The sequence below is a fragment of the Macrosteles quadrilineatus genome, unplaced genomic scaffold (assembly GCF_028750875.1).
Source record: "Macrosteles quadrilineatus isolate MER2022 unplaced genomic scaffold, UCM_ALF_1.0 Scaffold_3__2_contigs__length_128488019, whole genome shotgun sequence".
In the NCBI taxonomy this organism is placed as follows: domain Eukaryota; kingdom Metazoa; phylum Arthropoda; class Insecta; order Hemiptera; family Cicadellidae; genus Macrosteles; species Macrosteles quadrilineatus.
This window is the reverse complement of record NW_026542596.1, coordinates 40,800,793-40,813,971: the sequence shown is the minus strand read 5'-3', so window position 1 is coordinate 40,813,971 and position 13,179 is coordinate 40,800,793. Positions and strand designations below refer to the sequence as shown.

Genomic DNA, 13,179 nt, shown 5'->3' with positions numbered 1-13,179 from the left:
TTTACCTTTACAACGTTATGGTAAACTTCTGGAATTATGGAAAGAGTCATTTATGTTTGCTGCTTTAATATTTTAACGCAGATATTACTAGTTGATTGGTATTATATTTTCACATTTCTTGACATTTTCTTTTGAATACAAAATCTCAAAGATCAATTATTGACTTTGTCGTAAGGTTTTAATAAACTTTTGGTGTTTATTGTTCAACAAAAACAATGGTAATCATCTAAAAAGTAAATACCATTACGGAATTTCATTGCAACCGTTTACCTCGTGCAAGAATATTTCACAGGATAGTATCGACGGGGATGCGGAATACTATCCCCCGGAAAACTACCCCCCCAGGTGAAACGTGACGTCACAAAATCTGCTAACTAACCAATATGGAAGCCGTGTCCGCGACTGGAATACTACCCCCCCTTGACAAATCATGCTATGTAATTTTAATTTTAATTCGAGTAATTCCGTTGGATAATAGAAAAGGCATGTGGTGAATATAAAACAGATTTTAGAAATGTTACAGCAAGTTTGGTTGGTTAGGTTAGGTTAGATTAGAACTATTTGACAACTAAATTTGAGTGTCCGTGACTGGAAAACTAACCCCCCGGTCTCTGACGTCAATATGACGTAGGAACCTGCTTGGGGGGGTAGTTTTCCGGGGGACAGTCTTCCGGCGACCCGTATCGACAAACGAAGTACAGCAGTGTTCTGTAGTCAACGAGAAAAGTGATTAGCGGAAGTGCAGGTCGGGCTCATCGTTCTTCACCTTGTAGATAAAGATAACAGATAAGAGATAAGAATACGATGGGCATTACCTTGATAACGTGTTTTGTGAAAACACGCGATCTTTTTCATTAAAACTCTCCAGCTGATATCAAGGGATAGGCACTCCATCCTAATGTGGTTACGGTATACATTGATAGATTTCCTCGCTTAAGAGAGCAATCCCTATGTGTTTTACTTTCCCTAAACAAAGTATGAGGAGAATGTATTGTTTCCCTTCACATATTCGAGTTTGAGTTTCAGGGGAACCTAAGAATTTGTTTTCGAAGTGAAGTCTGTGTGGATGTGTACAGACTACACCTGTGGTCCGATTTTTATGAAATTTGGTATTTGGGTATTCATGGTCTTTCCGGCAGATTTTTTTTTTTTTTTTTTTTGTGAAATCTGGTTTAATATTGATTTCCCCATAAAACCCATAAAATAACGGGAAAATCCGATTTTCCACAAAAACAGCGTGAATGATTGTGATTAATTATAATTTTGTATGATCAAGTCCATTTATCTCTAAACAAAATGATACAGCCTCCACTGCTGTGAAAATTACGGTTCACAAGTTAACGCCACTTTTGTTATTTTTCCAATAAAATATCATAGTTACTCCCACCGCTTGCCCATGGGGGTAAGGGTTGTTGATAAGCTAACGGGAGAAAGTATGTGTCAGATTATTAAAACCTTCCAAATAGATAGGTGAATTTAAAATAGATAAAAATCTGTTTTGAACCACTGGGTCAATGCTTTATTAAGTAGATGCCAATTACTGGTCAAGAGTGTAAAATACGGAAACTACTATGACAAATTAGAATCTTGGAATTAATACTTCATTAGTAGTTATCAAGATGGATCATTTCGGACAAGGACTAAATATAACACCCAACCGTTACAATTGAAAAGCTCGCAAAAAATGCAATGTCAAACTCCCAACTATTTGAATGGATGTGTAACTTTGAGAGAAACGTCAAACCAAACGCTACAAATAGTTATTTTACGCGCAGCTCAAAACGTTAAATAAGTTAACATTAGCATAGCGTCTGCAAAGCCTTGCATGCTTCGTTACCCTGTTCAAATTGTTATCAGTGGTGTCCTACAACTTTTGAATTCGTGTTGCTACGACTTTTGACTATAAAATACGATGCCGAGGAGTAGTTATTCCCATGTAAAAGTTTTTGCCAGGTTTTGGATAAAAAATAACAGTAGGCGAAATACAGATTTTTTCATACATGCCGAGTTTTCTGTCATGCCAATCTGAGAGGGAAATTATTTTTTTACCATTTTCATATAATCAATGTTTGTCATATGATGAAATACTAAATGCAAAATTATATCAAGTTATTCAATAAGAATTGGGCAAAACTATACGGTATGTTCGCCTGTTTCCGTGATTTCAAACAGCTGATTGTTACAACAATGGAAAAGGTGTACGTTTATAAGTTTGTTTTGACTAGGTTATGTTTTGCTTCAGATGCCAAGTTGAAGTTGAGTACCACAAATTCTGTCGAGAAATAGCTACTGCAAAACAAGAAAAGGCATTTTGTGTTATGGAGTTTGCTCGTACAGTACTAGTGTTTTTGTCAGTGTTCAACGGATCTTTCAGACATAACCTTCTTGTACCGTCCACGAGCTATGCAGTTCCTATGAGGATCCTCATCCCTAAATTTGGTGAATTTGGTCCGAAAGTTCCGCTGCACACTAACAATAGTTTTTAGTAGCCTTTTTGTTGACAGACTTCATGGTACCTACTCAACGCAACTGAGACTAAACATCCCCGAGTCAAAACAAACTTATAAACACGCCGTTTCCATTGTTGTAACAATCAGCTGTTTGAAATCACGGAAAATGACATTACAAACGTTTAATTTTTCACCATCCCTATTGAATAACCCTATGTAACTTAAATAATAGCACATTCTATGACCGCAGTGTCCCATTTTCTCTTTGAGTAACAGATTGGCTACAGCTGAGCCATACAGATGAGTTGTCTACTACAGTATCTATAAGTATAAAAGAGGATGTTTGAATATATATATATATATATATATATATATATATATATATATATATATATATATATATATATATATTTGTTTGGCAGTGATAAACTCAGACACCGCTGAACCGATTGCCACGAAACTTGGTACATACGTGTAGAATTTCATGGAATAGGTTTATACACCATCAATTTCGTGATCCGTCCAATCGGCTCCGCCCCAGTGGCTCTGGAGTTTCCCATGTTAACCTTATGAGAAATGGAATTAATGAATCTTAACAGCTGTTTCAATTAAACAAGTTGGTTCTGTTCTATGATGTTCAATAGCATTAAAGTTACAAGGATTACCAACAGGGTGCAGCACTATTATTTCGTTTACATTTATGACAACAGCTAATTTGCAACCAAAAGGTGAGTGAGCGTAGCGAACGAACTTCAACCTGGAGGCGAGTTAGCGTAGCGAACGAGCTAACCTGAAGGCAAGTGAGCGCAGCGAACGAGCTCCAACCTAAAGGTGAGTGAGCGTAGCGAACGAACTTCAACCAGGACGTGATTGAGCCATGCGAACGAGATCATCTTGAAAATTAAGAAGTTAAACGGGGCAAAGCCCGCGGGTTACAGCTAGTCTACTAGTAAATGTCAATTCTCGGCCCAACACCACGATATTACTGTTCACATTTATATTCCCTTGTCGACAAAACAATGTCGAAACTTCCATTACATTAGTCTGTAGAGATGAATAGAAAACAACACGATTAACTTAATACCGTATAATAAGAATACAGTTAAATTAATAGCAATAAACTAAATACAGTAAATAGTAATAACATTAATAGTAGTTAACTATTAAAAGTTAGTTTTTAAACCAAGTATGCTTTTAACGATAACACGGTTGGTGAGCGAGCTGTTCTAGTGACAGAGAGCGGTACATCAGTCCCTGAGGTCCCGGGTTCAAATCCCACCAATCACCAATGGATTTTAAATTATAATGCCGTGACCCCCTTTAGCTTTAAGATCTAGCCTGAAGTTCGGAGTATTGTGGATAACAATTCCGGGCTAGAACCTAGAGTAATGAAAAACATAACACGATTACCTTACAATGAGGTAAAGTTAAAGTCTCACTTATGACTGGACTAATGAGAATGCGGACTCATGCGGTCAAGAGGGTGATTACGTCGTTGGGTCTTTCTACATTCTTATGACGCATGACGTTATAAAGTCGATAATCACTCTTTATTACATCATAGAATTATCATACTTGGGGTACAGCTGAAAACAATTTTATGATTCGTAATGATTGAATGTGTTGATGTTTATATCTCTGTATTCATTATTTAAGAATCTTTAAATATACTACGGAAAAATAAAACATCCTCTATTTTTGTAACCAAATTCATTACTTAAAAGCGTTTGCAGCAAAGAATGTACAGACAAGTCAGAAAAATCAGTCTAAGTTGAACATAAATTAACATTGTGATATATTTATTTCAGTAGGTGTATATTGTGCAAAATTAATTGAAGTCCTGCATTCTATATAGTATTTATAACAAACAAGTAACAACTTATTCTTTGTTATTTTCTTGTAGTTTTTTTTTTTTATGCTCTGGACCTATATTTTTGTTGTCAACTTGATTTGTAATGTGTAAGATGTTACGTTCATCCTAAATTATAATCGTTACATACAGTATTAAAATATACTGTACTGTGAGAGTTGAATAAATAGTTGATCTTAGTTCTACAGTTACTCATTCATCACTCATCAGTATGTAGAAATAGCTTGAGTTCGAGTTGTAAAGGTATATCGTGTAAAAGTAAAAGTTGAGCTATGAGGGTAGTAACATCTTAGTCAGAATTAAACGACTCATTATCTCGAATTTACTTAATAACGCGAACCTCTTTTACCATAACAACTCGATAACTCGAATTTTCTTACCACTTCAGCTTTGAGATATCGATGTCCTACTCAATGGTGGCAAAGTTTGCCCTTGAGGAGAAACGTTAATCAACAACACACTAAATCACTCATTGGAAGCATCAAATAAAGCTTCAGATTTACATAAAGCCTACATGCTGTATCTGCAGTCAATGGTAACATTATCCCAGACACTATTGGGCTGGCGGACTGGGCGAGCGAGAATAGCAGAACAGTAAAATATTCACGGCTTTGTCGACTCAAGATTGTAAACAACACGGAATATGCATGGAGCTGTGATGAATACAAGGCACAGATGTGTGTCTTGCTTGCATAACGGGATGCAATGAGAAAAATGTCAATGTTTTGTTGATAGTCATTTGTTATAGTCGTTAACGTTCATTAGGCTTAGAAAAACATTCAGCAGAAATCAGTAGTATTGGTTTAGGTGCATTTAATTTTTTACTTATATTTTTTTATGTGTTATGTTGGGATTAGAACTCACCACTTTGTAGTACATAGTTTATTTAGCTATGTTCCTTAGACTCGTTGCATACTACTTCCTCATAAAACTCTGTAGAGGTTTTTAATATCACCTATGTTAAGAATTAAATTAGTAGTAGACCAACGCTTATTAGCGAAAGGGGTTATTCAGTACAAAGCCATTTATTCCACCCGTGAAAACCATCCCCTTTAATTTATATAAAGACCTTACAATACATGTAGACCTATCATTTTAACAAATAGATACATGCAATTTGTGACAATATGGATTCGAACCCTGGCCTTCAAAACAAAGAAGTCAACCGCTACTCGGACTCGTATATTAACTCGAGCAATGGAATATTCAGCAACGATCTAATATTCGATGCCGTAATATTTTCGGTTTTATGAGACGATTGATGTAGTTAGTGCTTGTGTATGGTGCAGATAGACCTGGGTCGTCTCATTTCTCGCATTCTAAGATACTTAAGATGATGGTTTGGACATTCAATAAAATATCGTTGTCATTCGGCGTTATGATACTGTTCGCCCCTGTAAGACAACCCTGTGAATTTATGGTGTATGACGTTTCACCTCTCACGCTCACCCTTACATGATAGTTTGAGCATTGCCTTTCCATGCATTGTTACTTTTCGGTCATGTGAGACCATTTCTGGTTTGTATGTGGTGCTCGTAAAATCGTCTAACCTCTAACCTCTCGCCTAATCTATATTCTATATGACAGATAGATCATATAATACAAAGGTATTGCAATTTGGTGTTATGCTACGTTTGGAGCTATCTAATATTCGATGTTGTGCTACTGTTCGGACTTGTGAGACTGCATGTACTGATGTGTGTGTAATGGTCCAGGGAGAGCTGAGCTCCACTCCCCGCCCTCCCCTCCCCAGCGATGTCTGCTGGCTTGGAACTATCTAGTTTCAAATCCGGAAAGTCCTGGGAATCCTCATCTTCAAAACAACCTCCTGACAAAGGTAAATCCTTATTCGTTCTTTATTCACTACGTTACGTTCTTCTATTATTTTTCTCGATGTTGTGAATATCTTCGTGCTGTTTCTGTTCTATTTTTTTTATTCTTATTTTATTTTCGCTTGGTGGTGGATCTGATGTGTGCTGGTTGGGGTCTTCTATGTTTTAGTTCGTTTTTTCACTTGATGTTCTGTTTCATTTATTTTCTTTAGTTCTTTATCAGAGTATAGGTGTAATTTTTAGTTTTGTATTTCGGAATCGGAATCTACAAAAACTACAAATAATTTTACTTCCGTTTTCTTTTGTATGAATATTATCATAATATTTTATCAGTAAGTTTTCTTTGTTTTGCGATTTTTTGCTTGAATGACCGATTGCCTTTTGAAATCATTGTAGACCTATGTTGGGATTTCGAGTTAAGAGAATGCAATCTTTTTATTTGAACTACAATTATATTTAGCTCTAAAGATGTATTGTATCTTGTTTTACGAGTGTTGTAGGTGTTCATCGTTGACTTCTTAAACTCTTGGTTTATATTGTTCAATAACATAATACTATCATTGATGTGTAATGTTTTGTCATTAAACAGTCTGACATGAGTAGTCTGACTAAGAACATCGGCAAGAACAATATTACATGGAGGCTGGTTACTTTTTCTTTCTCTATTAACAGTATTTGCTTTTCACATTCAACCCATTATAACATCTTTCCTATTTTTCATGCAAATACAACTAGGATTTTTTTTCAATTTTATACAATTAAAATGCTAGAGGCTGACAAAGTCTTATTGCAAATTACGTATTTTTGAAGTTTACGTTGGTTACAATATAGGTGTCATTTTTCGACTAGTATAGTTTTTTTCGCAAATGTACGTGAAATCTTGAGAGTTGATTAATTACTCAATATAAGGTAAATCAGCCGCTGTGAAATCTCGGGAGTCCCCACTGTTCAACATTCTTTTAGTGAGTTAAATAACACTAAGTGTTCGTATTACACTAAGAAATTTCCACTATACCAAGGTTATAAAGAAATTGGGGGTATTAAAATATGTTTACCGGAAGTCAAACTTGTTCGTGTCATTAAAGTACTTAAACAGATTTGAGGTAATTATAGTGTACATCGCGCATGGCATTTCCACAATTCATTTCCCCCATTTCACTTTGATTGTATAATTAGCTGCAGTTAATTCGCAACAAACAGCAATGACCTACTTCCTGCTAGTGAAGTGTGATGGTCGTATCGAATTAATTAATCGATTTTCCACCGTAACCCGGCAGTGATAACACTCAGGGATCTCGATCAGTAATGTTCGAGTTGTTTTATCGATTCTACACAGTCATCCGACAGCTATGCATCCGGTAGTCGTCCAGCAGTGATAAACCTCGCGAGAGAAAGAAGATGCCTATATCGGTAAGATTCGAATTCTATTGGATTTTCGCCGTAACCCGATAGTAAAAAGGCTATGCATATTCGTCCATCGGTAAATATTGAATAAATAGATTTATTTTCGTTATGCGACAGTGATACTCTTTGAAAGAGATAGTAGTGGACTTGATTGGAAGTCTTAATTAATCATACAATTTTCAACCAGGCCTCTATCGGTAAAATTTTAATTAATTAACCGACTACACACGTAAGCTAGTGACAAACCTGGAAGGAGACAGCAGAGGACCTATCGGTACGGATAAATCAATAGATTTTCACCGTGACCCGACAGTGATAGTGGTTATCGACGGTATCGACCCAGTGCTGTGTTGTGACGTCATATGTTGTGGTAGGTGATAGGGGGTGGCGGGCGGCGCACACTCCTAGACAACCCTGTCATGGCGGATAACGGATGGTCTTAGGACACTGACACTGTCGACCGTAAGCTATTAAACATTTACAGCACATCGCAATATACGCAGCCACACGTATATCACCGCAAATATGAGCTCTGTCGTCGAGACTATGCACAAGTATTATGTCAGAGTGAGGGATTATATTCTTGGTGATGGTAAGTGGTAAAGTGGTAAGCATATGGTTGGCTTATGTAATGTATTATTGTAGTTAAAACACGTTATCGCCTATTCACCTAATTGCATTTGATGTATTGTTGGTTGCTTATGGTTTTAGGGGTTGTTTAGTTTTGGGAAACTAGGGGTGTGATTTTCTTTTATAATTAAGCTGTCAAGTTACAATTAGGCGATTTATTGATTTGTATTGTTTATTTAATGTTTTTTTAAGTTAACTTAGGGAATTAAAAAAATGTTTGTTTGGTTAAAACCACGGATATTAGAACAGAAACGGCAAGGATCTTTAACACAAACAAATTACGTCACTGGCCCGAATCTCTACACCAATACCGTAACTAACAGCTGGTTGGGACGTTTTTTGACAGTTCCTTTTAAATAGTAATAAATACATGTATAATTTTGGGCCAGTGACATAGTTTGTATTATGTTATGATCCACGACTTTCTGTTCTAATATTTGTGGTTAAAACTAAACGATATTGCTTAACATATGTTGCAAATTGGGTGTTACAAATTTACAACAAATCACAGTTACAACCTTTGTTACTGGGTACTACAAATACAAACTGATTGTATTGTTATTTCTGTGTTTTTATTTATTTTTATTTTTTTAATATTTTTTTTATGAAAATGTGTTGAAAACTTTTATATGAATACAATAAATTAAATAAAATTTGAACTTTTAATATTGTGAGTGAAATTAGATCAACCGTTCCATTATTGCTTGCTTTAAATTATATTAAATAATTCAACTATCTATTCTTTATGCACAATTTTTCTACATCTACATCACAATACTGTATTATTTAGTTCTCATCTAGTCATTTTGTTACTCTATCACCATATGAATCACTTATCGATAAGTTTTTCTCTGTTTTAAACAAGAACATAGACTAGTTTTTATTCCATCATATTTTTATTTCCATTCACTTCTCTAATATTTTCTTCTTCATCCACTTTCTAAATTCATTGTTTCACTATTTCTTCTTTTACCTACCTCCCTTTCACAACTTTTAAAATATAATAAAAAATAAAAATAAACTTTCTTACAATTAAAAAAGTAGTGGCTGATACCAGGATCTGAACCCATGATATTGCTGCTTTGAGCCCGAAGTCCCTAATTCCTCTAGTTGACAACAAGTTATCCTTTCAGTTAAGCGTGGTTGGAAAGTCAATATATTCAACAGAAATCAGAATTCAATTTATATCAACGTACCCTGTTGGTGGGCCAATTAAACTACTTTAATTTTTTCTAAAATTAACTACAAATTTAACATGGTAATGGCATACAATGAACCACTCTTCAGACAAAACAATTAGGCCTTTAAAAACTTGATTCATTTCCGTTTAATGGTTTGTCAGCTGATTTGTGTCTGTCGTCTGCTCCAGATGATCCAGAGGATCGCAACAACCTGGTTGGAGAGAGAGAGATGGACACAGTGGATTGCGGGTTTGAGGGTAACCCGGACATCCGAGTCATCCTCATCAACCGTCCACAGCCCAACAAGTTCTGCACCAACCATATCCACACGGCGAAATACAGCGTCGTATCGTTCGTGCCTAGTTTCCTGTTCGAACAGTTCAGACGCTATGCCAACTGTTTTTTCCTTTTCGTTGCTTTGATGCAGGTAACTTGAATTCTGTCGGAAGTTCATAAATATTAAGCAAAAGGGGGTTTCAAAGGATTGCCATTGGTGGAAAAAGGTTCATCCTATACTCTATCGTGCAGTATGGAGCACCCATAGCAATGTATTTAAAATTGCTGCAGATTTAGTGATACTAGTAGTCCTAAAACCATCATAATCCACAAAACACTCTTTAACTTTTTCTTTTTTCTCATATTTGTTTGTGTACAAATTTAGAATAACAGAGTCAAAATCCAAATCGTAAAGTCAAAATACGAACCTATACAAAAAGACTTTACAAAAAGAAGTTACAGAAATAAGTGATGGGTAGTGTTTTACAATTATCATGTCACAACAAGGCTGGAAGTCTGCAAACACTGTTGTTGGTTCAATGTTTTTGTCTACCGGTACGCCAGATTGTTTTTATTTGGTTAAAAAAGTCCTTTATTTGTTTTTGCCTCAAATCAAAAACCACGCATGGTCTTGACCGTACAGCAGTTCAGAGAATAGTTTATTTTTAATTTGGACCATATTATCTATATAAATAAATATCTATTGATAACGGCAAGTTGATTCATTAAATTAATTATTTGTTATAATCACAGATGTTTAATGTTACAGCAAATACCTGATGTTTCGCCTACAGGACGTTACACAACTTTAGTTCCTCTTATATTTATTCTTCTAGTATCAGCATTGAAAGAAATCGTTGAAGATTATGTAAGTACGGACTACTAAATTTTACCATGGTAGCTATACAGCTAGTAAAGTATTGTTAACCTCGACCCTATTAACATGAACTTTGCCTACCCATAATAGCCATTTTACATTGTTTAGAAAACTTTCCCATAGGTTAATCAGGATTGATGCCGTTTAGAAGCTCTGACCATCAATGGCTACTTGGAATGTACTGTCAGATACTTTAAATTTGTGTCGTCAAAGCTCAAAAACATTATGATTGTCATGGCTTATCCTTAATCACCAAGCAAGTACGTTCATTACACCAAGAGTTGTTTTGTTTCATAATTTTTTGTTGTACTAAACTGTGTTAGTAAGTTTAATCTAAGCTGAAAGTAAACAACTACAACACATCAGTTACGGATGTAATGTCTGTTGCAGAAGCGACACAGAGCGGACGACGAGATCAACCACAGAGAAGTAGAGGTGCTGCGAGCGGGCAACTGGCAGTGGGTAGAGTGGCGACACGTCGTGGTTGGTGATATTGTCAAAGTGCACAACAACAACTTCTTCCCTGCAGACCTGCTAGTCTTATCTTCCAGGTAACCACTACAATTAATTAACAACAGACAGCATGTTATTTTTGTTTTCCCCATTAAGTAAGGTACAGTAAAAGTTCATGGATGAGAAATTAAATGGTATTTTACCAGGACCATATTTACCTAACGGCAGACACAGTGGTTTGCTCGGCCTGGGGCCTCAAAAGGAATTTTTTTCTAAAGAAAATTGAATTCCACAGATAATCTTGTAGAAGGTATCAATTTCGAGCCGAGCTTGAATCTTCCCAATTGTTGGATTGGAAGCGCCTGCAAAGATTACACGATCGAAAGTTATGATTTTCCTGCGAACACAGGAGTCGTTCATGATTTCAACATGGTCGCGGAAACGAATATAAAGTCTTTTTGCAAACACAGGAGGTGTTCACGATTTTTTGTGAGCACAGGAGAAGTTTAAGATTCCTCTGCGATTGCAAAAGATCGTAAGAGACAAGATGTCCACAAAATTACCACAACCGCAGGAGACGCTCACAATTTTCTTGTGACCGACGACAATGTTGTTCATTTTGAATTTAGTTTTGTGTTCACAATGTCGCTTTGTTTAAACAGATTATAGTATAACAATTAATATTTTTTTATAATACTTACCTAAGCAACCCGATTTTGGCCTCACCTTGTTTTGGACTTAGACTTAATATTACAATAAAAAAATAAATTGGAATGATTTATTATCTAGTCTCCTAGGTTTATTCGCCAAACTTATCATAGAAAACAAAGGGTAGAGTTCATGGCGCTGAAGCGATACCTCGTGTATTTCTAAGCCCCCTAAGCTCCAACAATGTGAGCTGTCGGGGGCCTCGTAGATTCTAAAACGAAATTTTGTCTTGTATTTTACATCAGCCGACTCTGTTGGTAGCTCAATCAAACTGATTTTTACTAGAAAGACTGGAAAGTTAAAACAGCAACTTGACTGTAGTGTGTTGTATCTATAGTCAATGGTTTAGTTCAACATTCTTTCCTTTCAATATTCCTTGGATGAATACGCATAGGCCCTAATGTTACTTAAATTTTAGGTAGTTTATCCACTTACTAGCCGAAAATTGCTTATAATTCATGGAGAGTTCATATTATTGGAAGTGAAGTAAAATAGCCAAATAGTTACATGTTTCTAATAAATAACAATCTTGTTTAGTGCTCATTTCATGCTCATTTTTTTGCAAGTTTGAGCAAGCATCCTGTGCAGACCTTTTTTGTCTTCAACAGCCCTCTACTTGTCTTCATTGTTGTTTTCTTTTATGTTATGTTGCTTATTTTGCCTACTATCAAAACATACGGTTCTTTGTGTTTTTTGTTGTTAGTGAGATTTCAGTTTTGTTGTTTCAGTACTTAATCACCTGAAAAAAGTCAGGGTTTAGATTTTGATTATAGGTCCCAAAACGTTGTGAAAGCTCTTTTCATAAAATTAAATTTCCGCAATGATTCCTTAAAGAACATCTTGTGAAGTTTCCGCTTGACGCTGTTATGTTTTCAGTGAGCCACAAGCCATGTGCTACATAGAGACGATGAACCTCGACGGAGAGACCAACCTCAAGATCAGACAAGGCCTACCGGAGACTGCCAAACTGTTGGAGACCAAAGACTTGGAGCTGTTCAGAGGAAGAGTTGAGTGTGAGCTGCCCAACAGACATCTGTACGACTTCAGCGGCAATTTGAAGGAGGGCGAGAAACAGTGAGTAAAGAAACTCCAGTTTAACCTTGTAAGCTTCATCGTTTAATATACTGGATGCTAAATTTCCATATTAAAAATTCCACTTAAAACTCGCTGCAAGTAGATGTGTGCTGTAACCTAGATGTCAAGTGGAGATCTTTGGCTTTGGTTGACAAGAGCTGTTAAGCGGGAAACACTCAGGTGCGTGAATGCTTGAGTTTAAGGAGTTGTCTCTCTGACCGGGAGAGACAGCGCCGATGATTGAAGGTTCAAATCCAGGTAGGCTAGTTAAAATTTTGGCAACATTTAAGTTGGTTATGTCTAGACTTTTTTTGTGTTATTTGTTGTTGTCTTCAACAAAATGACGAGTTCTAGTATAATTAATCCATTCAAGTCCTTGGCCAGAAAATAATCCCCCGAGGGATGAAACTGTGGCAGCACTGGA

General features: G+C 36.1%; 1 protein-coding gene across 7 annotated transcripts in view; it reads left to right on the top strand.

The window, feature by feature from the left end:
* The window catches only part of LOC128990769 (phospholipid-transporting ATPase IA), an 83,090-nt gene that overhangs the window by 23,647 nt on the left and 46,264 nt on the right, over positions 1 to 13,179 (top strand). For 5 of the 7 annotated variants that reach the window (XM_054413337.1, XM_054413340.1, XM_054413341.1 and 2 more), the window contains exons 2-6: positions 6,036 to 6,157; positions 9,556 to 9,794; positions 10,413 to 10,511; positions 10,911 to 11,071; positions 12,558 to 12,755. In XM_054413337.1, the coding sequence (XP_054269312.1) occupies positions 6,076 to 6,157; positions 9,556 to 9,794; positions 10,413 to 10,511; positions 10,911 to 11,071; positions 12,558 to 12,755 (779 nt within the window). In that variant the 5' untranslated portion in view covers positions 6,036 to 6,075. Of the gene's footprint in view, positions 1 to 6,035; positions 6,158 to 7,970; positions 8,149 to 9,555; positions 9,795 to 10,412; positions 10,512 to 10,910; positions 11,072 to 12,557; positions 12,756 to 13,179 lie in introns of those variants that run through there. The other 2 variants (XM_054413335.1, XM_054413336.1) reach the window with 2 other exon arrangements.